Source organism: Falco biarmicus, chromosome 2 (assembly GCF_023638135.1).
Source record: "Falco biarmicus isolate bFalBia1 chromosome 2, bFalBia1.pri, whole genome shotgun sequence".
In the NCBI taxonomy this organism is placed as follows: domain Eukaryota; kingdom Metazoa; phylum Chordata; class Aves; order Falconiformes; family Falconidae; genus Falco; species Falco biarmicus.
The window spans coordinates 100,819,509-100,845,998 of record NC_079289.1 but is presented as its reverse complement, the minus strand read 5'-3'; the positions used below and the strand labels follow the sequence as shown (position 1 = coordinate 100,845,998).

At 48.0% G+C, this 26,490-nt stretch overlaps 1 protein-coding gene and 1 long non-coding RNA gene across 3 annotated transcripts; one reads left to right on the top strand and one right to left on the bottom strand.

Moving 5' to 3' along the window:
* Positions 1–8,339: 8,339 nt before the first annotated feature.
* LOC130144020 (uncharacterized) lies at positions 8,340–19,443 on the bottom strand. 2 transcript variants are annotated; one of them, XR_008819983.1, is made up of 3 exons: positions 19,337–19,443; positions 12,029–12,258; positions 8,340–9,069 (listed from the first exon to the last, which is right to left on the bottom strand). It is a non-coding gene; the product is annotated as an uncharacterized LOC130144020 (long non-coding RNA). The 2 variants fall into 2 exon arrangements; XR_008819982.1 differs by lacking the exon at positions 19,337–19,443 and adding an exon at positions 12,340–12,467.
* SOD1 (superoxide dismutase 1) lies at positions 19,346–24,765 on the top strand. The gene is made up of 5 exons (XM_056326950.1): positions 19,346–19,540; positions 20,286–20,379; positions 20,868–20,937; positions 23,159–23,273; positions 24,181–24,765. The coding sequence occupies exons 1-5, from the start codon at positions 19,466–19,468 to the stop codon at positions 24,289–24,291; spliced, it is 465 nt and encodes a 154-aa protein (XP_056182925.1). The 5' UTR covers positions 19,346–19,465; the 3' UTR covers positions 24,292–24,765.
* Positions 24,766–26,490: the final 1,725 nt, after the last annotated feature.

The window sequence follows — 26,490 nt, the reverse complement described above, 5'->3', positions numbered from 1 at the left end:
TGCTGCACCCCTGACTGCTTTGGTGGTTGGGGATGCACGATAGCAAGTTTTGTAACCGGTGCCGTGCAGTAATCCACCTTATGGGGAGGCCTAGGGAAGACCTTGGCTGAGTAATTCAGGACAGGCACTGGCGTTCTGCAGAGATGATGTCTAAGAAATACCTGTATGAGTAATAAGAATGGATGTTTAAAAGTAATTTTATCTCGAAAATGGTATTACTCAGCTTGTAAGTATGTGGGCTCCTACAGACGTAGCCTTCAGCGCTTCTGACGGCTAGCTCTGCAGCAGCATCTGGTGGTACTAACAGGGAAAAATTACCCCTCCAGCACCTCTCGCTTCTGTATCTTCCATTACTGTAGTGCCCCATAACCTCCCTGCCTCTTTTTCTTCTCCCCATCGCTCCTTCTTCTCCTCTAGGTGAGTTATTCCTCCTACAGTGACTCGAGTCACAGGAAAAACTCGAGTAGTACTTGGTTCAGGTGACTGAAAGACTGCTGGTCCCACAACTGGCATCGTGTGAAACTTGCCCCTTGGTAGAGGCTCAGCAGGGGCCCACGTATCGTTGAACCCCTTTGGAGAGTTGTGTAGGATTTATACAGCCTACAGGTTTCACTCAGTCCTCAGCAGAGGCCATGCATCACGCTATTACTATCTGGAGAGCAGATACATGGCATGTAAAACTTAAATGAACGTTGGCTCGTGCTACAGGACTGTATTTCCCCTTACAGCCTGAGTGGTGGATCGATAAGGTGTCTCACCTTGCTCCCCAGTGCAAGGAGAGGGGCAGCAGCCGCAGGCCTGCTGCCCCCATGCCAGACGAGCATGATGAGGGGCAAGCAAGTAGCAATCAACCATGCAGAGCTGGAGGCTGCCCATCAGCACCTTAGTCAGGCACAAAGCCCTGGCGGAGAAAGGGCACAGCTTAAAAGTCCCCCCAAGAGCATGGGAGGACAAGGACCGAGACGTGACCTGGGGGGCAGTGTTGCCATCAGATGGCTTCCTTGCAGCAGGTAAGCACCACCACTTTTGTGTTCATCTGATGAACCTGGACACTGATAACCATGGGGACGTGGTGGTCCTGGCCTTGGCGCAGACCGTTATGAGCTTGCCCTGTGCATGGTTTGTTGTGCTGAGTTCTGGCGGCTGCACGCCTGGCCTTGTGACCTTCCCTGGGTGGACTTGGTTAAAGCTGGGCACGCCTCAGCCCTGGCTGTGCGGGGAGATGATTTCAACTTGTGTGCTCCGAGCTCGTGTGCCCCAGCAGCGGGGCGCTCGCCTGCAGGGAGCATTCAGCACAGCTCTTCGTAATTTGTTTTGCTGATTGCAAAAGCTGACTCTGAGCAGCATGGAGATTTGCAGGAACATACTCCCGGAGCAACACTTACGGATGTAGCTTTGCAGTCCATTGGACTTGCCTGCTGTCCTGTCTTCTGAAAGGGCTACCTGGGGAAACGTGCTGGCAGAACAGGGGAAAGGGGCAGGCAGCCGCACTGCTTGAGGGTAAGCAGGGTGCAGCAAGCCTCACACAAACCTTCAAGCCTTCTGTCCCCAGTGATGTCGAATCAATTTACCTTTTTGAGGCAAACTTACAGCCCAAGCATATATCTGGAGAATTAATCGTACTTTACCCCACAATGTCTCAGGACCTACCTGGGCAACCAAGAGAGACTTCAGGGCTTTGGGATGACCGCTTAAGGGACTAGGAGCACAAGTAGTGTTCCCTGCTTTCCTTCCAGCTGCAGGGAATGATGAAGGAAGAAACAAGAGGAGCCAGCGGATCAACACCTGGCTCTGAGCCTGGCGTCACCAGCAGAATTTTGGGTTTTTTGATCATGGGCTGGTTCACACAACACCGGGCCTGCTGGTGACAGATAGGGTACACCTGTCTCAAAGGGCGAAAAGGGTCTTTGCACAGGAGTTAGCAGGGCTCACTGAAAGAGCTTTAAACTAGATTTGAAGGGGGAAAGGGATACAACCAGTCTTGCTAGAGTTAAGCCTGGGGGCAGCACACCAACGCTTGAGGGATGGTGTGCTAGTGAGGTCCTTCACTCTGCCACCTCAGTGGAGGTAGGAGATGGAGATCGATATGGCAGCAAAGATGCAAGGGTTGTTGATGTGTTAGAAACCACGGAAAGGCCGGAGAGTAGTTGTGTAGGAATTACAGCTTCCCTCCGTGAAAAGTCGGCTGGATCACTAGCCCAGCTGAAGTGCATCTACACCAATGCAAGGAGCACGGGCAGCACACAGGAGACGCTGGGAGCCGTTGCACAGCAGGAAAGCTATGACCTAGTTGCTATCATGGAAACAAGGTGGGATGACTCGCGCAACTGGAGTGCTGCAATGGATGGCTATAAACTCTTCAGAAGGGATGGGCAAGGAAGGGGAGGTGGTGGAGGAGCCCTGTATGTTAGTGTTGTGGCAGCCACTTGCTCACTCCCCCTCACCCAGAGGGATGGGGAGGAGAATTGGAAAGGAATGGAAAACTCGAGGGTTAAGGTAAGAACAATTTAGTAACTGAAATAAAATAAAACAAAAAACCAAAACAACAACAACAATAATAACTATGTGTGTATATATAGTTATAAAATAATTATAATGAGAAGGAGAGAGGAATGAAATCCGAAGGGAAAGGAGAAAAGAAAACTAATGACGCACCATACAGCTGCTCACCACCCGCTGACTGGTGCCCAGCCAGTCCCCAACCAATGATCGGCAGCCCCGGCCACACACACACACCAGTTTATATACTGAGCATGACGTTGTATGGTACGGAACACCTCTCTGGCTAGTTCAGGTCAGCTGTCCTGGCTGTGTCCCCTCCCAGCTCCTGTGCCCCTCCAGCTCTCCAGCCAGCAAGGCCTGAGAAACCAAAAAGTCCCTGACCACACTGTGCCCACACCAAATCCAAAGCACAGCACTGGACTAGCCTCCAGGAAGAAAATTAACTCTATCCCAGCTGAAACCAGGACAGTTAGGGAGTGTTGTGATTGCCTAGATGGTGATGATAGGGTTGAGTGTTTATAAGTAAGAATCAGGGGGAAGGCCAACAAGGCAGATACCTGTTATAGACCACCCAACCAGGATGAAGAAACAGCCAAAATGTTCTATAAGCAGCTGGGGGAAGTTTCACAGTCTCTAGCCTTTGTGATCATGGGGGACTTGAACTTACCAGGTGTCCACTGGAAATACAACACAGCAGAGAGGGAACAGCCTCGGAGGTTCCTGGAGTGTGTGGCAGGTAACTCCCTGACACAGACAGACAGTGGGGCAACTAGGGAAGGTGCCCGCTGGACCCGCTGTTTGTGAACAGAGAAGGATTTGTGGGTGACGTGATGGTTGGAGGCCAACTTGGGCATAGCGATCATGAAATGATCAAGTTTTTGATTCCTGGAGAAGTAAGGAGGAGGTCAGCAGAATGGCTACCTTGGATTTCCAGAGGGCGGACTCTGGCCTGTTGTCTGGTTGAGAGTCCCTTGGGAGGCAGGTCTGAAGGGCCATGGGGTCCAGGAGGGATGAACATTCTTCAAGAAGGAAATCCTAAAGGCACAGGATCAGGCCGTCCCCATGTGCCAAAAGACGAGCCAGCAGGGAAGATGACCAGCCTGGCTGAACAGAGAGCTTTGGCTGGGACTCGGGGAAAAAAGGAGAGTCTGTGACCTTTGGAAGAAGGGGCAGGCAACTCAGGAGGACCACAAGGATGTCACGAGGTTATGCAGGGAGAAAATTAGAAGGGCCAAAGCCCAGCTAGAACTTAATCTGGCTACTGCAGTAAAAAGCAATAAAAAATATTTCTATAAATACATTAGCAACAAAAGGAGGGCTAAGGAGAATCTCCATCCTTCACTGGATGCGGCAGGGAGAGAAACATAGTGACAAAGGCTGAGGAAAAGGCTGAGGTACTTCATGCCTTCTTTGCCTCAGTCTTTAACCATAAGACCAGTTGTTCTCTGGGTGCCCAGCCCCCTGAGCTGGAAGACAGGGATGGGGAGGAGATTGAAGCCCCCATAATCCAAGGGGAAATGGTCAGTGACCTGCTGCACCACTTAGACCACACAAGTCTGTGGGGCCAGATGGGATCCACCCGATGGTACTGGGGGAGCTGGTGGAAGTGCTCACTGAGCCACTTTCAATCATCTATCATCAGTCCTGGCTCACCGGGGAGGTCCCAGTTGACTGGAGGTTAGCCAGCGTGACAGCCATCTACAAGAATGGCAGGAAGGAGGATTCGGGGGGGTACAGACCTGTCAGCCTGGCTTTGGTGCCAGGGAACGTTATGGAGCAGATCATCCTGAGTGCCATCACATGGCACAAACAGAACAACCAGGGGATCAGGCCCAGCCAGCATAGCGTTGCGAAGGGCAGGTCCTGCTTGACAAACCTGATCTCCTTCAATCACAAGATGACTCACTTAGTGGATGAGGGGAAGGCTGTGGGTGATGTCTACCAGGACCTTAGCAAAGCCTTTGACACCATCTCCCACAGCATTCTGCTGGAGAAACTGGCTGCTCATGGCTTGGATGGGTGCACTCTGTGCTGGGGAAAAAGCTGGCTGGATGGTCAAGCCCAAAGAGTGGGGCTGGGTGGGGTTACATCCAGCTGGAGGCTCAGGGCTCAGTACTGGGGCCAGTCCTGTTTAATATCTTTATCAATGATCTGGATGAGGGGATCGAGTGCACCCTCAGTAACTTTGCAGGCGACACCAAGCTGGGCAGGAGTGTTGATCTGCTTGAGGGTAGGAAGGCTCTGCAGAGGGGTCTGGACAGGCTGGATCGATGGGCTGAGGCCAATTGTACAAGGTTCAACAAGGAGAAGTGCCGAGTCCTGCACTTGGGTCACAAAACCCGCACACAGCGCTACAGGGTGGCTGGGAAGCTGCCTGGCAGAAAAGGCCCTGGGGGTGCTGGTCGACAGCCAGCTGGACACGAGCCAGCAGTGTGCCCCGGTGGCCCAGAAGGCCAGCAGCATCCTGGCTTGTACCCACACAGCGTGGCCAGCAGGACGAGGGCAGTGGCCATCCCCCTGCACTCGGCACCAGTGAGGCCGCAGCTGGAATGCCGTGTGCAGGGTTGGGCCCCTCACTGCAGGAAAGACACTGAGGGGCTGGAGCGTGTCCAGAGAAGGGCAACGCAGCTGGCGAAGGGTCTGGAGCACAAGGCTTATGAGGAGCGGCTGAGGGAGCTGGGGGTGTTCAGCCTGGAGAGGAGGATGCTCGGGGGAGACCTTATCGCTCTCTACAGCTACCTGAAAGAAGGTTATGGTGAGGTGGGTGTTGGTCTCTTCTCCCAAGTACCAAGGGATAGGGCAAGAGGAAATGGCCTCAAGTTGTGCCAGGGGAGGTTTAGATTGGATTTTAGGAAAAATTGCTTCACTGAAAGGGTTGTGAAGCATCGGAACAGTGTGCCCAGTGGTTGAGTCACCATTCCTGAAGGTATTTAAAAGATGTGTAGATATGGCACTTAGGGACATGGTTTAGTGCTAGACTTGGCAATGCTAGGTTAATGGTTGGACTCAATGATCATAAAGGTCTTTTCCAACCTAAATGGTTCAACGATTCTAATACAGTGAGATGTAAGGAGGCACACAGCTGCTTATAAAAAGGCATGGGAGAGAGTAACCCTGCCCTTTCTGTCTAAATCATTAGCCTGGACATTTTCTTCCTCAAATATTAATGTTTTCCTGATTACCTGCTCCTTATGAAAAGGTGATTGTGCCTGCAGACTTTTTGAATAATTCATTTGAAATATTAAAGCCAGAGGAGAGTGAACTTTAATTTAACAGTGGGTTAGAGCATGGCCTGCCCAAGCTGTCCTTGCCCTGGGGAGGAAAGCAATGGGGACCATTCCCAGCAACCTGGTCCTTTGGAGATGACAGTACGGAGAGCAAACACAGTGCTCGGAGTTGCTACAGACCACACATCTTCTGCTAAATGCATATAGGTGTGAGTGGGGAAGGACAGCAGGAACTGGGGGGAGAGTGTGGGGCACAGGGGGCAGATCATTGAGCTTCCCTTCAATATTTTCTATATTTTTAAGCCACGCTTAGCATCATTGCTTCTGTAGGTAGCTGCTGATGGGGTCACCATCTTTTCTCAAAATATACCAATTAATCAGATAGTGCAAACCTGTGTCATTTTTACTCCTGCTGTGGTGCCCAAGCATCCCTGGTGTAACACTATTGTTTTTCATGGCACTTTCTAAAGTCAGCCAAGAACATGGATTCTCCTACCACAGTTTAAGACACAGATTAACAGTGGTTGGGCAGATCAGACACCACATGCTTTAAGCAGTTGGCCCAGGCATGCACACCTATAGTAGTTCCTTCAGAAGGATATGGTCTTGAAATGGCTGTGAGATATGGTTCATATGCGCTGGAGAGTGAAGGATGAGGTGACAGAAGAGACAACTCCTTGCATATGTGTCTCACCTAAATTGGTGACTCGGCCACTGTGGGAAAGCACCAAGCTGTTTCCCTATTGCTAACTCAGCTTTGAGCATGTGCTGACAGGAGGAGAGAAGATATTATGGTTTATAGGGACTTGAAAGAGAACTGCTGCTCTGACCCCGTAGCAGAGACTTTGCCTTGTGTCATGTCTCAGTGCCAGGACAACCCACCACAACCACTGCACGGGTGGCTCCAGCCCTGGAAGGGAGGAAGGTCTTCGCTGCCACCTTGGGCTATGTTTGTGCTGCTGGATGGAAGAAGAGCAAGGATTGATTCCCAGCTTAGCAGCTGAACAGCACATCCCCATGGATGGCTATGGGCTAGCCTGCTCTGTTTGCACATGTACCTTGGGAGGGCTAACGAAATGATCTAAAACATTGACACAATAATTACTCAGTGCAGGTAATTATGAATCCAGTCCTTGAACTTACTCCCTGGTCCTCCCCTACTCAGCAAGTGTAGACACACCTTCTGTCTTCTTGAGGAGCTAGGGACAAAAGTGCTACCCTGGAAGGACTTTCACAAGCCAGAATATGTGCTGTAAGACTTGGAGGAAAAAGCAGAAAGCAGGTGAAACCAGACTCCAAGTTAGCTTCTCTGGAGATGCATCCTCCAGGATGATGTTAAGATGGGACAGTTTTAAACAACCCCTTGACTTTTGTGAGTTCTGGCTTTGCTGAGTTTACTGCTTGGACATGCTCTGTCCTCTGACATGCTTTGATGTAAGCAGTTTGCTGGTACAGTCTTGGGCAGCTCAGGACTCCAGAACCGGCTGGGCTGAGAGATACCCATCCATCTTACCCTTGCCTGCTGTGATGGATGTTAGATACCACCTCAGAGGGGACCAGAGGGCATTAGGTGTTGCTGAACACATGTGCCTATTGATTTGTGTTTATTAGTTCCATTATTTCTATTTACACAAGTGCTTTTGCTGTCCTCCCATAACTCAACCCTGTCAGGCTAATGCAGGTAATAAGTCACTCTACCCTCTGATTCCAGCAAATGGCTTCTCCGTGACAGATGTTTGGTTTTTTCTGTCTACACGGACAAACTGTGTCTGTGCTGGAAGTGGAGGGAACAAAATGGCTCTGTGCCAAGCACCGTACATATGACCAGCCATAAGCACTGCTCTTGCAGGGTTTGTGTGAGTGAAGGGAGCGGGGGAGGAAAAAGGCTTGGAGGGTCCTCATGGGATTCAGCCCCAGCAATGCTAAATGAGTGCCAGCACTGCCCCTGCACCCTTCTGTTACTAAATTGTGTTATGAGATTAGCTCATCTATGTCCTCAGTATTTTGCTCTCATTTTTGAAGCAAGGTGAATTGTTTGGTGGTCTGTGTAACCAGGGAATGGTATGTTGGAGGAGTCAGGTGTTGCCTACATCGGTGTTCCCGTCCCATGCATACACGGGGGGTTCTGTTTCATGGAGTTGCTAGGTTCCCCACTTCCTGCTGTCCTGGTGAGGTCCTGTGTATTTCCAAAGGGCAAGAGATCGCACCCTGCCATTTTTACTGAAGCGGCTGACATTACATGATTATTGCAATAATAGAAAATTCACAAAGTATCTCTGTGCCATCCACTTTAAAATCCTTTTTCCCCAGACAGACCATGTGAACATGACAGACTGGTTGCATGTTCTGCAATGGATGCTTTCTTTCCCCCTGCAAGCACATCCTTATGCCCCTTAGTTTTGTTACAGTCTGATGTAAGATGCCATATAAAGCTGTCCTCTGTGTCCCCAGAGGAATTAGAGCAATCATTTGTACAAACATGAAGGCTTTCTGATCTCTTTTCAGACTAGTTGTTTTCAACCCTTGTGAGACAGATTCTCTCTTCCGGAAAACTATCAGGTATCCTCCCCAGGCACTGCGAGATAAGGAAGGAGATTTTTTCCCCCGCAGTTTATATTGTCACACAGCCAAAGATTCATCAAAGTTTCCAAATTACAAACCTAATTTTAAAAGGGCAGATTTATTTTTGGTGACCTGATAAGCCTACATCATTTCTTCCCTCTGCTTCCTTAGACCCCTCACCCACAAATCTCAACGTTATCAAGAATATCCAACAGACTATTAGGTCTTAGCCAAGTCCTGCTTTTTTCAGACCGATGGCCTGAAGCTGGAATCTGTATAAAGCTGGATTAGAAACGAAGCATGTTGGGTGGTCAAAGGGGTATACTGGGAGAAGGACAATAAGGGGCCTACCACAACAGTTCTTGTTTAATGGAGCAAGGACCATTGTCTCAAAATGTTCCTTTTAGCTCCTGTTTTAATTGAAATGGACTGATCTATGCACCAACGGGGGAATGAAGCTTATTTTATAGAACCTTGTCTGGCTCAGCTGGGCTTCGGTTTCTCACAATCCCCAGATCTGAATGCCTTTCAGACAGGTGCAGGGGTTGCCCGCAGAGGACTTTCTCTGAAGAGCTAGTGTCCCAGGGCCTGCTGACACCAGCAACTGGCTCCATGCTGGTTCAACTGAGCAGCCTGAACTCAACACCGCTAAAAATCAAGTCCCCAAAAATGAGATGAGGTGGGCTGCAGAAGGTCAGTGGCCATTTCAGGAAAGCTGCTGGTGAGTCTGATGGTTTGTAAGGTGCAGCAGGAATTTCTTCTCTCACCTCTGTATTTCCTAAAGAAGAATGAAAATGGTAAAATTCACATGAGAGAAGGCAAAGGCAGTCGTGTGTATGTATAAAATAACCAACGTGCCGGGTGAGGATTTCTAGCTACTATGAATTTTTCCAGTATTTTAGCAAATGAAGAGTCCCAAGTACTGGGGGAAGTGGAGTCTGTCAAACAAAACCTGGACCACTAATGCCATCCAGTGGCTGGCAGACACTAACACACCTGCCACTGCTAATAAACCGTGACCTGAATGGAACAAACATTAACTTTAAACTATTCTCCCAGTGCTGTTTGCAATCGTTCACACAGTATTCTTTTGCGCAGTATAAGTGTGCCAGTCAGAGCCCAGGCTTATACTGAAAAAAATGTAAGAAAGCACACATTTGTTTTATCTAGCTTGTTCTAACCACATTTTTCCTTACCCACTTCTTTTTTCTTCAGAAAATATTTAGTCTCTGTGAAGTAATCCCCATCAATGTTCTACATGCTGCTTAGTTTGTATCTGATCTGTCTTCGTGCACCTGATGCAATAAGCTGTCCTGCCCTTCTACCTTCATCCAAGAGACGTGGGGGAAATGCATTAAAGCGAATTGAAGTGAATTTGGGCTGCAGAGCAAAACTGACCTTCTGTTTCTGTGACGGTGTGTGACACAGTCACACACTGTTGCCCCTATGTAGTTCATGTAGCCCCTATAAAACTGCTAGGTGCAACAGCAACGTTCAGTGTCAGATAGCAGGAGGCAAGGAGAAAGCAGTAGTAGTTGCAACAGCTTGTACTAGAGAGATTAGCCCAGCACCTACTGCTACATCCTGTAATGTCCCAGTTAGCTAACTGCAACCACAGACAAATCACAGTTATCTGCATCCTGCATCCGGCGGTGGTCTGCTCCTACTTCTGCTGAGACAGAGCAGGCAGAGCTGCAGGACCACGAAACCTGGCCAGGACATGTCTGTGCACCCACTCAAGCATTTGTGCAGGGGACCTGCAGCGGGCTCTTAGCAGAGCACTAGAGGACACCATCCCCTGCTTTCAGAGAGAGGGAAGAAAGCAGAAAGGTGGTCCGGTGTGGGGAATTATTCTGCTTTCAGACAGAAAACTTATTTTTCATGCCCCACAGGGGTGAGGAATCCTGGCCTGGACTGCCTGGACAACCAGACTGCTGCCTGCTCTCACAGGCACAGAGGAGTCCGGTGTGCAGAGGCTGCTGAGGTAAGAGCAATGAGAAAACTCTGTAAAGAAGCTACGTGGTGAATTAAAAGAGAGAGGACCTGAGGGTCCCACAAAGGGGGTGACCTGAGGGTCAAACCAAAGCAGAGATGGTATCTGGGGGGATAAGGGGCATGACTCTCTGACCAGCACAGAGGCGATCTTTCCGTGATGGGAGCTTTTGTGGGCTGGTGCCGTGCTCTACACATGGACCTGAACAGGTAGGCTAAAGGCTTCCCCACTATCCCCAGGCATACAGCAGGCCCTGGGCATCCAAATAATGTCTTCTGTGCTGGCAACAAACCATCTCAGAGGTACCACCTGCAGGCCCTCAGCTACTCAGAGCCAGGAACAGCTGGGATATATGACCTGAAAACTCTGCACGGGTGCTGTCTCCACCACAGAGATCAGTCGTAACCAAGATCATGACAGGGATGTTGACCAGAAACACAAGGGCATTGTGCACATGGCTGACATGGTTGTGAACGATGAATTGCCCCTGCTGGAAGTTCCCACAGCATGGTGGAGCAATGGCACCACGGTGGCAGTGATTGCTCCTCCCACAGACGGCAGGGTGAAGACCAGTGTCCCCACAGTACCCAGGAATAGCTGCTGTGATTGCTGTTTCTCCAGAATACAGTTATGATGCTCAGGATGTCACTAAAAGCCAACAGCTCCAGGGGAAACTGGGCAGCAGATGGCTTTGCATGCTTCCTGATGGCAGGTGCTTCAAGGTACTTGCCAGCTCCGAGCTGCGGTAACCCCAGTTGGTGGGTGCCAGGCACTGCCAGAAGGTAGGGCTGCCAGAGGGCAATGCCCACCCGTTGCTGAAATGAGAGAGGGGCCCAGAGGTAATGAAAATTGCATATCCAGAGCTACTGCCATGGAAGTGACCTTCCACACCCTAAAGTGAATGGGCTGCTGTTGATTGTTACATCTCTGCAGGATAGCTTGTTCCTACAAGGAGCGCCTCTGGTGCATGCCCAGATCCCAATGCCACAGTCAGCACTCACTGGTGGCAGCTGGGATTTGCTGTAAAAAAGGCAGATTAATTATTCCGTGGAAGCTAACTGACCCGGTTATTCACCAGAGGAGTGCCAGCTGAGGCTGCAGTGAACATTCATGGTGCGGATCTGGGTCTAGAGAGCTGTCTCTAGACCAGCACTCCGTGGTGGGGGCTGCGCTGCAGCCTGCCTGCCCTGAGAAGCTCCCCAGTCTGCCCTGAGCAAAGGTTGCTGTTGTCCCTCAGACCTCCCAGCATAATTGCATGTGGAGCTGCTCCTTAAGCACATGATGTCACAGTGATCCCAAATAGAAAATTCCTGCTATTAAAAGTGTGCAAATTAGCCTGGATCATAGTGACAGAACCGGACTAGGAAATAACTATGCTTTAAGTCAGGAAGCGGTGCTGCTCTCCAGCAGCTGGGCCCCATAACCTCATCTTCCTCCACAGCTGTGGACGGACTGGCACAGCGAAGCAGTTTGCAGGCATGTGACGTGGTGGGCTGCCTGCCAGGGACCATTAGGAGGTTTAAATTACTCTAGTTCTGGAAAGGTACGGGGACTGTCACACCAGGCCCATGTGCCCATTTGGAGTCCCCGGCACTGACAAGCTGGAGAGCATGCCAACAGGGCTGGACAGGGTTCAGTGCAGACGCAGGTTTCAGTGGATGCCACAGCCTGTTCCAGAACAGCAACAATGCTTGGCCCTGGCAGAGACCTACACGCAGGCTTTTACAAGTCTCTTGACACTTACAAGTGAATGTGCAAGGGGACTTCTTCTTCTGTCCACCAAAACCAACAGTCACAGTGCCTGAGTTCTGACCAAGAACTTGCATCTGCTCTGGCCGCGTTTTATGAAGGCATTCCAGATCGTACAGACCCAGAGGGATAATGGTTCCCAGCATGCACACTGGGTGCAAAGTCTGCAGGCTTTCTCCTGTGGTGCACTTCGTCCTTTTGGCAAGGCTGGAGACGTCTGCTGACCTATGAAAAAAAATTGCATAAGAAATGTCAAGTGGTCACAAATATTAATTATGCGGTACTATGGAAATTGTATTAGAATACCTGGCTAATGCGTTTTGCAGCTGCATTCCCACTTATTAATTGCTTACATTAAAAGAGCACCCAGAAGCCTCGTTTCACTGACAGCTGTACAAACCCAAGCTGAGTTCTGCTTCTTGCTCATGAAAGAACTCGGCCACTTCCCAACCACTCCTGTCCCCAAAGAAGGAATCACGTGTTTAAAAATCCAAATAAACCCACAACTTTGTTATTCTGGAGGCCTGCCTAGATATATTCTCTTTGGCAATCTTGATTTTCCAGTGCAGAAATGGGATAGTTTACCCTGTTGTATCACGTAGATATTTTTTAATTGCACAGTAATTAGCATTTTCAGTGTGGTTTTGTAGTGAATCAAATGATTGTATCTCCAGGATTACCCAACACAGCTGAGTTAAGTGAAAAAAAAAAAATACAAACCACCTCATCCTTTAGTGTACTGACACCTGCTGGACTACTAACATGTAAATGTGGTAAATATTGAAGAAAGAGTGAGAGAGAGCGCAGAACAGTTTGTATCAGGAAGTGCAGTAAAGTATATCGCAATGAAACTGCATGGGGAGTTACCTCTGGCGTGTGCTTATGTGGGTTAGTATTTGCAAAGCAACTTATATATCGAGTGACATTAAAAGTTTAATTAAACTATAAGGATTTTTACAAATGACCTAGCTAAAAGTCTAAGAATAAGCTTTTCTTTTTCTCCTCTGTGAATGAAATCTTTATTAGGTTATTATATATAACATACATAAAATGCATGAAAAGGTACAGGCTTTCTATGAACTTTATTGATTTTCACCCTAGGTGATATTTTAAATATATTTTCCTAGTATATATTTATATACATACACACAGTGTTTTGGTTGCATTCATTTCGGTGCCTTTTAGCAGACAAAATGACATTCCTGAACACATAAATATTTTGACAGTTTCTAATTTAAAAAAATCTTTCAGATGAGCTTTCTGGACAATGTTCATTCTTTTGATCGGTTTCAAAGCTAGTATTTTCACCTTTTCATTACACAATCCTTAATCACCAGTACCCCAAAATGTACTTTGCTCTGTAGTGCAGTTCTGCTCCCTGCAGAAGCAGCCTGGCCAGACACCACCGAGCACCTTCAAACGTGTGCACACCCATTTTCCTCCTGAGAGTGCAATTGCCCGATAAGCGCTGGCCGCAATGCTGGGGCTGCGGGGGCTGCCGCGGCCAGAGGAGAGGAATCCATCGCCCTGGTGGGGTGCACACAGGGCAGCCGTTTTCTGTGGCTGCTGGTTGTGGTTGTGCTTCTCTGCCTGTTATCCAAGTGGGCAAATAAACTGCTCAAGACGGGGAGCCTATGCACTGAGGCTGATGGAGCAACACTAGTTTAAAATAGGTACGTGTGGAAGAGTAAGGCCTCCAGTTAGGCTTTTCATTACTTTAACCAAAATAGTCTTTTGAACTTTTTATAAATTATTCAAACCAAGTAAAAAAAACCAACCATCTAGCTAACACTTTAAAAGCTCTTTTAAACTTCAGCTAGGTTTCCCCGCAATTCAGGTTGATTGCAATCATCACTTTGTGCTGTAGAATCAGCTCCCATAAAGACTTCAGCAAATTATTTTTTCTGCAAACACCAGAAAATCCCCAGAATTCATGTGTGCATCCGTCCTGTCTTGCACATGACGGTCCTGCCAGTCACTGTTAGCTGTTTTGTGCTCCCAGTTCCAGCTTGTTCGGCTGTTTCAGTGGGGAAACTCGCTCAATGGCTGCTGAGCATGTGGGAGCTCAAGCCTGTGAGCTCTGAGCAGGGTGCTGTAGAACCAGCTATCCCTGGCAGGAATTCCTTGTTTTCTTGGGATGTTTTTTAGCCAAAGGTCACACAGCCTTCTGAGCAGAAACTACTCTAATAGTAGTAGGAGGCTACGGTTTCTCTTAAAAGCTACTTCTGCTCTTTCAGGGAGACAGAGGTAAACAATATCATAGCCTTACTAATATAATTAAAAAATTGTCAGCATTTTAGTGCAGCACTAGCAGCTGCTATGAATCCGGTCTGAAATGTCCCTGGCAGCAGGCACTGCCAGGAGCACCCTCTCCTGTGACTGCTCCTGCCCTGTCCAGGCACCTACTGCCCAGTTCGTTCAGAGTGTGCCCCTATGAGGATGCATGGGTGAGAAGGGATGTTAAGCATGGGGTTTGCCCTGCTTTCACAGAGCGCCTGCTGCAGACCTCCATACATGCTCCAGCAGGAGACCTGTATGATCCTTTGAATTCACTAGAAATACACACTGGAGTAACATGCACAGACTTTGGGCACTGCATGAAATATTTAAAGTCCAGCCCTTGGTGAACATTAACAGACAAACAACAACAAAAAAAACCCACAACAGTGGACAGACCTTGAATAGTACCAGTGCTCTAGAAGGGTTGTAGTAACTTGCGGCTGCAAGCCCCGTGCTGGGTACAAAGGTCTTCATCAACATTTACACAACCTCTCCTTTGATTCTCATGTTTCAAGTTTACTCAGTTTGTCAAGCAGTTGAGGATGAGGGAGTTGCAGCAGACAGATCAGCTCAGTTCAGCTGTTAAGAGTGAATGTTATTTTTAATCTTGTGTGTTCCATGTAAAGGCTTTCCAGCTGACATTATTTTAATTACATGAATACTTTGGCTATCAGCACCACTACCTCTTAATTGGAACAGCAGGCTTTCCACTAGGGAGCCACCATCACAAATTTTCTAGTGAAATAACATTTCATCTTCAAAATGCTATACAAACATAAACTCAGTTAATTACCTCTCCCAGCATCCCTTAGAGGCAGGGAAGTGTCATTACCCATGTGTAATCAAAGGGAAAGACTTTAATGACACACAACGTCTTGCCCAGGACAACACAAGGGCTTGGGGTTTGTTTTGGTTTCTCAGCATAGGTATCTAGTGCTGTTTGAGATGCCACAGAGCGCCTTCAGGGGTGCACAGGGGGCTGGCAGGTAGGAAACAGCAGTTCCAGGATCCCTTCTGTAGCAGCTGGAGGCCAGAAGAGATAGTCTGGAGTATCTCAGATGGTGCTAGACACTGATGTATGGATGGCTGAGTCCAGTGACAAAATATTAGACACTAGGAGATTCCAGCATCTAGACTGTGGGATTCCAAAGGAAAAAAACCAAAACAACCCACAAGCCTCTTCCAGACCATCCAAAATACAGAACAATAACCTACATGTGGTGCAGCGCTCTCCTTACCGAGCAAGCCTGCACAAACAGGCATATATTGTGTTCTCTGTGCATTAGGTGACTCACAAATGCAGCAAGTCTTCTATGCTGCCACAACGCAAGGTCACACTAATATTGGAAATGCAGCTCCCACCTTTCCACAGAGAAGCTCCAGATGACAAGACTGTGCAACCTGTCCATTCCCGCGCTGGGAAGCACCTTTGTATAGCAGGGGTTACTCAGCTGCTGAGTGGGAAAAATGGGTTAAGACTAGCCAAAGATCTGCTCCAGGAGCAGTAGGAGGGGCTCCTGATCCAGCCCAGCCGGGATGGAAGAGCACACCTGTACTTAGCTCACCAGCAGTCTCTCCTCCAGAGACACACATCCAAGGACATAACTGGCCTATAGGAAGGATTATTATTAAAAATTCATGTTGTTTCTGTTTACTTTTCTTAATGTAGAGAGTAAACATTAAAAATTACATTAATGCAGATTTGCAGACAGTGATCTTGAGGAGTGAGAGCCTATGCACACAAGCTCAGGCAATTTGATGTTTACTGTTGCAATCTTGGTTTCACTCTGTATTTTTCCAGAAGAGTCATCACAAATAGAAAATACTATATATTTGCACAAGGCACCAGAGGTATGGTTGCCATGGGAAGCACAGCCCTCAAAATTCCCTCTAATTTTTCAATCCATATAAAATCTTGATCAGAAAGCATGTTAATGTGGGCTTTATGCTTGATATGCGCCATATTTTTATAGTACATAAGGGTCTGGAATTTTTTGTTACTTTTGCACACTTTGAAGTTCACTAGCTTCTGTCTACATAAACTTCTGTTAACCTACATCACAGTAACTATTTCATTTGCCCTTTAACTTGGCAAATCAGGATGTAACCCAAGACATCTCGTACCTTAGTTCTTCAGAGATCCCTGTGTGTCTACCCTTATGCAGTGAGAGCAACCCTTTTGATCAACACTAGAAACTCCTTCACTCCCCTACTGTAACAGATACTCTTTGCAGGCAACTACAGAGCAGAGCGAACAGACAAAGCTGTGTGTCCACCCAGCCTTAAGTGTGTCCCTCCAGAGTGTGTTTCAGCCCTCTGGGCTTCAGATCAGCCCACTTCATCACCAGTTTACCTACAAAGGTGTAGCTAGGCCCTAGCTCTAGGCTTCTTCCAAGTTGGGATGGCAAAACCAGGGTACGGGGCAAAGAGGGATGTCAAACAAGAGGTGCGAGAGTTGCAAGAGATGCCACTCTTTCTCACGCCTGCCAGATCCTCTGCCCTACCGTAGTTCCTACTATCAAAGTCTGTAATCCCACCTCGCACATTTTATTTTTTCCTTTCCGCTTTGACTCTGATACTTTAAATAAAAAATAAAGTATTGCTACTGAACACCCTGTTCAGCTTCTTTGGGGTAATTTTTTTTCACAAATGAGTTAAAAGGAAGTATGTGGGAGAAAACAAACCAAACCAAAAACATTTCCCTGGCTCCTTGTATAAGGCTTATATGAAAGGGTATCCCTGTAAACTAATACTTTTGTATTGCTATTGTACTCGTGAAAGAAAAGAGTAATAGAAAACACTCCAAAGGGTGAGGCCATGACCTATATAAGATTACTGATCTCTTTCGGCATGCACCATCCAAACTCCTGTAAATTAGTCCTTGAAATTCACATCTCTCCTTTAGCCTCCTACCATTGATCTCTTCACCGTGGTGTGTCTTCGCATATCAGCTCTGTTAGCTGCATTCTGCCTAACTAGGGCACTGGGCACCTTAGGGTGCCTTCACGGGTAACCTGACATTGATGCCTAATGTGATAAATCTCTGAAATCATTACATCAGATTGTTTCGCTTCACATATTAAGAAGCCTGACACACCTGGGTCTTATCCACCTGTTTGTCCTACATTCATGTAGAGGCATGAAGAAGGGCAGATCTTGAAAACTTACTTCCAGGAAGGAAGGAATAAGCCTCTCTGATAAAAACATAGGCAGATTTGGAGACAGGCCTAAAAATAAGAGAAAGCACTGTAACATAGCACTGAAGATGCCCCTCTTTATGGAAGGGCACTGAACAAGTAAAGATAGTGGTACGGGAAGCCAAAGATGAAATGAGTCACTACTATCCCTCCAAGTCTACAAACCACTTTAAATCAAACAAGATTCACCTCGAGGGCACTGAAATATTTCCTCTTAATCTATCAAGCACTCAGGGTGCTGCATGAGCCATGAACACAGACCTGTTTCCTCACAACTAATTTACAGAGTCTCTTCTCTCCAGGCACGTCAGGAACAAAACTCCAGGGAGTTTGAACTCACGGTGCCAAGATGCCTCCTAGATAGGAAGCTGCCTCACGCTCCTCTCACAACTTCTTTCTGTGATTAAACTACAGCTCTTTGTCTGTCTCTCAGAGAAACAGTCTCCATGTATTTATGTGGGTTTTCTTCTGTGCTTCTTCTTTCCCAAGCAGAGAAATAGACCATTTATGCAAACAAGTCCCTGTTTGTTTCAGTCATGTCACCTGAGCCATGACTCAGGTGTCATGGCCAAGTCTGATGCGTGGAACAAACCTTGTACGTCCTTCCCTGACCTTATGGCATCCTCAACCATGCGATTTAAAACCACCTGGGCTTTAAGTAATTTGTAGTTCAGGCATATTACTTCATTATGCATATATAATTATATTTATTAATATATTATTATATCATTCATATTACTCATCTTACTTTATTGTTCAGACATATACTTCAATCAGATTACCGAAAGTCCCAGGTACTGTAAAATCATATTGTGCTTCTGATTTAACTTCACCAATAATGCAGCAGAAAAACAACATGGGTTTGCGAAAGGAATGAATTGAATGTAATCTTCCATTCTTTGAATGCTCCAAGGTTGCCAGCCTTTGAATGGAACCACAAAGCTCTACGCTCCCCAAGTCTGGTGAGAACCTTCCGTTGGAGCCTAAGGTTTGCCGGTGCTACCAGCATGGAGAGAACCTATTTTGCCACCTGTGCCCTCCATCTCTCAGGCCAGGAGCGATCCAGGGCTACACCGAGGTGCTTCCCACCTGGAGCGGAGCCCTGCGCTGCACACCCACCGGCTGCTGTGGCCACGCCACGTGCAGCGGCATCTCCTAAGGAAGGTCAGCGACCGAGTCACACCAGCTTCAGGTTGCACTTCTGCTGGGTTTTGTACAAAACATCTCGGGGCAGGGCAACTATTTCGGAACGCAGAGCTGCTCAGAGGGGACTTCAAAGCCGCGTGCCAAGTCTGGCTGAGGGTTTGTGATGTGACGCACCTCAGTAACACCGAAAATAGCCTCCAGGGGAGGGGGAAAGATGCAGCTACTACGAGAATAACGTTTGCAGAAAAGGAAAACAACACTGCCGCTGCCTCTGCCTGCGCCACTGCAGCGCACGCCTGACGGAACAGTTGCACGCCTGACTGGAGCCTGCGCCATTAGAACGCGCAGGCACTGCAGCCCGGCGATCCGTCAGGGAAAGCCTTAAAGCGAAACCGTTTAAAGCCCAGGGCCTCCTCAGGGCCCAAGTGCCACCACGATGTCACACGCGGGAACCGATTCCCTCACGCTCTCCAGAGAGCACGCAGAGCCGGGCACGGCGCGGGGCCTGACCCCTCCCCCCGGCGCCCAGCCCCGCCCCCGCCGGCACCGTTACACAACGCCCCCGCCGCGCGGGGCCGTGGGCTCGGGGGGCGGGTGCCGCTGAGAGGCGCGCGCCCGCGCCTGGCCGTCGATTGGCCGAACCCCGCGTAATGACTGCGCGAGGAGCGCCGCGAGCGTACCGCCATTGGCCGCGGCGCTGACGGCCCGCCTTATATAAGAGCGGCGGGAGGGGCCGACCTCTAGTCGTCGGGTGCTGGGTGCGGGGCGCGGGGCCTGGCTGTCCGCCGCTCTCCGGCCGCTGCGGGAACATGGCGACGCTGAAGGCCGTGTGCGTGATGAAGGGGGACGGCCCCGTGCAGGGCGTCATCCACTTCCAGCAGCAGGCAAGGGCTGGCGGCGGCGCGACCCCGGCGCTCCGCACCCCGCAGGGGGCTCTCCCGGCCGCGGTGCTGAGTCACTGTGCGGGGCGGGCGGCGTGGCTCTGCCCTCCCCTGCTCGCCGCCGCCTGCGGGGGGGGCGCTGGGCGGGCCTGGCTGGAACCGCGGCGGCTGCGGCGCGGCCCGGCGGTGGGAGGGAGCGGGCGGCGGGCGCGGCGCTGGGCCCACCCGGTGCGGGGCGCCCCGGAGCGGCGCGGGCCTGGCCTGCTGCCCTGCTCGGGGCCGCCGCTGTCGTGCTGCGGGGCTTGTTCCTGCTGCCGGAGTGGGGCTTCGGGGAGCTCCGGCTACTGCGTGCGCAGCGCCGTTTTGAACGCTTTGTCTTGAGTAAAAGTTGGGGCTGCGCACAGCGTGGATGTGTCCGTAAGAGAGGAACGGCTTCAGGGTTACTTGTGCTTTCAAATGGAAGCATGTGATCGCTCTCAAAAGCAAGCAATCTGATAATAAAGGCACGCCTTTTGCGTCTTGCTGCATAACAGGAAGAATATATTTTAGGAGGCTAAACACATGAGAACGTTCTGTGAAATACTGTAGTGGCATGTAGAATCAGTTAATGTAAGATAATTGTTCATGTTTTGGTAGCTGAACTTGTAGTGGAGTTTCTAGTGCTTTCTGTTGACCAGGAAGCTGCATTTGACACAAGGCCTTTTAACGCTACAGTCATTTTGGTGATGATAAATTATTTCTGTTAAAGGGTAATGGACCAGTAAAAATTACTGGAAGAATCAGTGGCTTGACTGATGGAGACCATGGCTTCCATGTCCATGAATTTGGTGACAATACAAATGGTAAGCTGTCTATCCAAGCTTGAGTTACAACTGTAATGTGATTGCTCAGCTTTAAAGAGCTTCTTTTTTTGTTGCAGCAGCAACTTGGGTCTCACGATTGCAAATCTGTGTTAAGAAATGATGGCACTTCCTAAGGAATTGCTTCTCATTTAATACTTTAAACATGTTTAGGCTGGTGTTAAACATGGCACATACAAAGCACTAACCTAAATACTCTGAGAAGCTAGTCTTAAGAAATAAGAAAGCTTTCAGCTGTGCCTAGAGTGTTCTAGAAGGAGCAATCTTACTTTATTGAACTTCTAAGTCTGTAGTAGGTAACTTTCCTCCAGAGGATCAGTAGAAGATCTGACAGGAGGGTGGCGATTTCATTAGCCAGAAGGAAATGAAGTCACTAATACACGATGACTACCTTGGTGTAGTGTATAAGCAACAGATTTAAATGGGCTACTGCAGAAAACCCTGCTTTTGATGGCTGTGTTCTGTTTTAGGGTGTACCAGTGCAGGTTCTCACTTCAATCCTGAAGGCAAGCAGCATGGTGGACCAAAGGATGCAGAAAGGTGAGTTTAATGTGGCTGGCCTCTTACTGTGTACTTACTTGGTGCAGCAGCCATCAGAGTGCTACTTTGTGCTTGGGAGGCCACTTCATGAATCGTGCTAGGACAATACCAGAAGAAAACTGGTAATTCCTGCAGGACTTCTAGGGTCACTTAACGAGTTCTGATCACTGTACAGCAATTTATTACATACCTTGCTTCCAGGAGTGTGGGTAAAATGTAGTCTTTGGGACATTCTTGGTTTTATCATAGCTTGAGGAGAAGAAGAAATAAAGGCTTTTACTGGGTGAAAGTTCCTCAGGATGTGAGTGTAGGGGATTCATGTGGTAAAGCCTCTTGTTCATTGGTTATTTGCTTCTGTTTTGGGGCCATTTTTGACAACAGGGGCCTTAAACTTTAGTTGTTGAGCTGTATGCAGGCTTGTTGTATGGCAGATCAGGGTTGTCAGTGGAAGGTGCTGAGGCTTCAGGGGAGACTGCAAGATGAATATAAAGGTGTGCGCAGGCACAGTGGCTTCTTATTGGATGTACTCGGCTGTTCTTAGCCTGTTTGGTTAGGTATCGTACTGTCTACAGTGTGTACTCCTCAGGAGCTCTGTGTGCTGTGTACTCTGTGTACAGGGTCTGGTGTGGGAGCTGAGACCTAGTTCTTCTCCTGGAAGCAGCTTCCATAGTCCAGTTGCAAGGGTTTCCTGAAGGTATGTTTGAGATCTGGTATCAGAGCAAGTGGTTTCAATAGAATGCTGGCTGGGTTTGGAGACTGGGAGGGGGCTGCACAAGAGCTGAAGGCCAGTCTGGTGGCAAGCAGAGCTAGGAGCAAGTGTAAAAGTGCTGGTCTTCTGCAAGGTAGGGTCTGGACTAGCACTGGGACCATCTTGGGATTGTGATTAGTCTTTGAATGCTTATGTTTATGTCCATAACTGCACCTTCTGTGACTGATAAATCTGTACCTGAGTGATCGGTTGCATGCCAGAGCAAGCAAGCTGGCTGCTAGCCAGCAGTCTGGATGACAGCATCATGAAATGCTGTGCTCACGGGCTTCACTGGCAGCCAACTGCTCCAGTGGAAGCGGTCAAAACTGCATGAATATTGTGGCTTTTGCTGGTTCTTCTGTGTCAAATCCTGCTTCTGGTGTAACCTGCCTGCTCAGGCAACTGTAGACTGGGGAATTCCTTAGGAGAGTATTAAGAACTAGATCACGCTTTTATCAGTGTAAAGTTGAAACAAGTGGACGGAAGCTTAAATCAAGCAAGTTTCTAAAGGGAAAACTACCCTTGACCTGATTTTATAGGGCTTGGTTAAAAATATGAATTCTGTTCTATGCTGGCTAAGAAGCTGGTAGTCAGTGTTCAGATGGCTGAGCTGGTCATCCTGCATGCGTGGAGGGTTTCAGAAACAATCTGGTATTCAGGGTTCTGAGTCTGGATTGAAGAATCTTGCAGAACATCATCAGCTTGTCTTCTGAGTGAATGTTTTGTTTGGGGCAGACATGTAGGAAACAAGACACTGGAATATCCAGAAGTTCGGTGAAAATGGAACTGCTTGAGGATCAGTTCTTAAGGGAAATCCTGGTGGAGCTCTAGCTCTGATTAAAAACTGTGTGGTAGAGTATAATGCCAAGTTAATAGGAAGGTGCCAGGCAGACTTGAATGGTCATCCCTGGCACTGATGAGAACTTAGCTAGCACTTCATGCATCCCCCTTTGACCTGTCACTTGACAAACTGCTTTTACTAATCCTATTTCAACCTAAAGCCTGAGGCAGCTTGTGCAGTAGCTGACTTGTGATAGACATTAAAAGCTGTTAAGCATAGCGGCAGTGTTTACACTGAATGTTGTATGTGCAGGAAAGGTTTTCACCTAATTTGAGAGACTTCCTTTTGAGCAGAGGGAGATGCCATCAGGGTGGAGGAATTCTTGGCTAGGAGTTGTGCAGGGTAGGCTTGGCTTGTTAGGGAGGGATGGCATTCCTTTCCCCAAAGCTGGATTAACCTTCCAGTTTCAGGTTCTACCTAGGACTGAATTTTCCCTTGAACTAAAGTTAAAATATTAAGTTAAAACAGCAGAAGTGTTCAACATTGGTGGTAAATGAGGACATACATACTGTTTAAGATAAGGTGGTGGGGTACTTGAGTGTAATAACTAGGGGTATTGTATTGTCCAGGCCATCACTTAAAGCTTTCAATTCAACTGAGTTTTCTGTGAGTTTCTCTACATCTTTGTGTAGGCACGTGGGAGACCTTGGCAATGTGACTGCTAAAGGAGGAGTGGCAGATGTGGAAATACAAGATTCCATTGTTTCTCTTAGCGGACCATATAGCATCATCGGACGTACCATGGTGGTAAGTGTCTTGGTGCCTATTTGGGATGTTTTAAAGATCTCTAGAGTGGTCTTGACTGAGTGGAGACACTTTGATGCTGGGGGCAAGTCCTTGGAGTCTGTTGTAGAACTTGTAGTGTAAAATTTCTAATGTGGGGAGTTCTTTGAAGCCTTAGCTTCTGTGTGTTAGTACAGCACCTCACTGCCATCAGATCTTCATTTTCTGCCTGCCTTCCAAGGATGTTCCTGTACACTTAACTTTCATCTCCTCCAGCTGTGAGTGACTAAAGTAACCTTCTTTGAGGAAGTACCTGGTGGTCTGGCACAAGCGCTGTCACTGAAAGGCATGGCAGGGGAACTGCAGGACATGGTTAGCTATTGCTGGTCTGGTAGCTGCTGGGGCAGCTCTTTGTGCCATGGCCTCCTTGGGAAGGAGGGAGGCCCAGGCTTGAGTGGACTTGGCCAGTCTTGTTTCCCTTGGGAGTCTAGTGTCTGCTGAGATCACTGTGCTCCTGCATGAACCAGGCTTGGACTGGTGACCGAGGAGCAGAGATGTTAGTGTAACACAGCAGGTGACATGGCCAAGGCCCAGCACCTGCCACGCAGCAGCCTTGTGTCGTAAGGGTGAACCGGAATGTCATGTCCAAGCTCGCTCTTGGACTAGTAGTAACTACGTGAAGCGTGGGGGTTTGACTTCCTGTTCAAGCAAATTCAGCTGAAGGCAACTAATCTTTTCAGACAAGCTTAGCCCTAAGTTTTGGCATGAGTATCAATTTGGCATTCAGCATTGTGTAACTACAATAGGTTTTGTCATGTGCAGCTGGTAGAGGGCAATGCTGCTTGTCACTGCTGCTACTAATGTGAGTAGTGAAGAACTGTTGATTAGTTATGCAATAACATGAATTAAGGTATCTCCAATTCTCTTTTAGGTCCATGAAAAATGTGATGACCTGGGTAGAGGGGGAGATAATGAGAGCAAATTAACTGGAAATGCTGGACCTCGTTTAGCTTGTGGTGTAATTGGAATAGCGAAGAGCTAAGTATTGTACCTGAAATGCTTATGATAACAGTGGCAAATAAGCTGTAATTCATGGCAAATGCTGTACTTGCCTGTCCTTGTGCAAGCAAAAGATTTATCACTTAATCTCATCACTACTCTGCATTCTGAGTATTACTTAAAACTGGTGAAGACTCAATTTTGTATGATGTATATTGCAATTAAACTGACTCTGATGGAATGTCTCTGTAGTCTGCTAAAGCATCTGTTGTAACCATTAAGTGTAACTTCACTCACTGGCCCCCCTGTTCTGTGTAATGGAAGATGCGTAGTAGCAGTCACATCCTGAACAGCAAAACTTCCAGTGTACTGTGTGATTTGGAGGGTTAGCCTGAAGAGCTTTGGCAAGGCTACTCACCAAAGAGCAGTAGGTACCGTTTGTATCAGGGCTTCCTCCTGGCACAGTTGCAGCATTTGTAGGTTTCAAACTCATGTAATAAAACTTGCTGGGCAAATACACCTTGGTCTTGCTGTCTATAAAAAAAAAAAAAAAACACCAAAACAACCCACCCTTGTTGGTAGTTAATTTGCTATGACACCAACAGCATCCACCAAATTGCTTCCAGCCAGTAACCCTGGAACAATTAAGACCTGAACTCAATCATTTTTTCTTGTTTGTGTTGCCATGTGTTTTCCTGTGATGGAGACCTGACACTCTGCATGTTACAACTGGGGGTTTATGTGCCCAAGGACAACTTTTTGCTGTAAAAAGGTGTGTGATGCTTGTGGTGCTCACATGTGACTGTGGAGTGTGCGTGCACGTGTGGTGGGGAGGCCTTAAGCACACGAAGTGGGGTGGCTCTAGTGCGTGTCCATGTTCCTCCTCTGGACCTCCAGCTGTGTGGGGTGGGTTGTTGTGGCTGATGTGCAGTGAATGTCTGGAGGTAACGGCGAAGACGACTCCTTTCCTCGGGCTATGCAGGAGCGGCAAGTGTGGGATGGGGCTTTTCTTTAAGGATATACATTGCTGGAAGTTCTGTATTTAACTTTGTAAAGCTTCAGCAGTGTAATAGCTGTGTGCTGCTGCCAGCTTGCGTTGTTGTGTGTACCTCTTAAACACAGATTTCCAAGTCTTAATAGAGAAAATTATTAACTTTAATGAAGACTTGTATCAACATTCCTTTACCTTTGTACATAAGAGATATTCATGGTAGGTAGTCAGTTGTAGTTCTAGACACCCAGATTCCAGTGTAGTGTGTTACAAACAGAATGGCTTTTGGTAGTATAGCAAGAATACTGTGAAAACACTTCAAATGTATATTCACTGCAGGTGGCAAACGCTTGTGTGTAGAGTCTCTACCCACCTGTACCTCTTCCTGCAGATTAGTCTATGCTCGGACTCAGCTGCTGCTGCAGAATTAAGTTAGTGCCTGCATCTTTCAGCTCCCTCCGTAAGCATCAGGGGATGCGGAGCACTGAACACCCACAAATATCACAGTCACCTCTTTGCGCTTCAGAAGTTTGAAGGACAGTTACATCGTCTCCCCTTTCACTAAGGCAGGAGAAAAACATGAGCGTTAACTGGACAGCTGCAGGTCAAGCTACCGTGGGATGCCGCCTCTGGCAGCCCCTTTTCCCCGAGCCCTTCTCGGTGCTGACCTTGCTCCTCTGAAAGCCTGGTACGTGCCGGTCCTTACTGTCACACCTGGTTTCTCCCGTTGGGTTCCGTGCCCGATGGCATGCTAGCCTAAAGTGCCGGACTGAAGGGTGTAGGAGGAGCGCGTGGTTTGTGTACACATTGTTGTAACTGGCAGGTGTAGGCTCAGTAACAAAGGTGTTAATTGCTAACGGTGTGTTGTCTTTAGCGGTAACGGATGCTTGCATGGAGCTAATTAATCTTCATGCACAAACTGGGTAGCTGTAGAAGGGTAGCATGTAGTTACACTAGCAATGCTGTAAAGATGATGCATCGCTAGTAGGCACACTATGCAGTCACTGCCTCAGAAGGCAGCAAGGAATTGTTCTGCAGAGGACATTCAAGGTTCTCCTAGGCTTTGTTTTCAAATTCCTGATAGGGGAAAGGGAGAGAATGTCAGGTGGCATTTGTGTGAACAGATAAGCCTTCTATCTCTTTCATTCTTGTCTTCAAATTTTTAATAAAGTGTATTCGTTAAAAAAAAATCCTACCTCCTTACAAAATTATGGCATTTTTTACTAAGACAAGTCTTAAACATAAGACATA

Coding starts and splice junctions, on each gene's coding strand:
- SOD1 (XM_056326950.1), top strand. CDS start 19,466: ATGGCGACGCTGAAGGCCGTGTGCGTGATGAAGGGGGACGGCCCCGTG. Junction 20,938..23,158: donor GGACCAAAGGATGCAGAAAG/GTGAGTTTAATG, acceptor ATCTTTGTGTAG/GCACGTGGGAGACCTTGGCA. Junction 23,274..24,180: donor TCATCGGACGTACCATGGTG/GTAAGTGTCTTG, acceptor ATTCTCTTTTAG/GTCCATGAAAAATGTGATGA.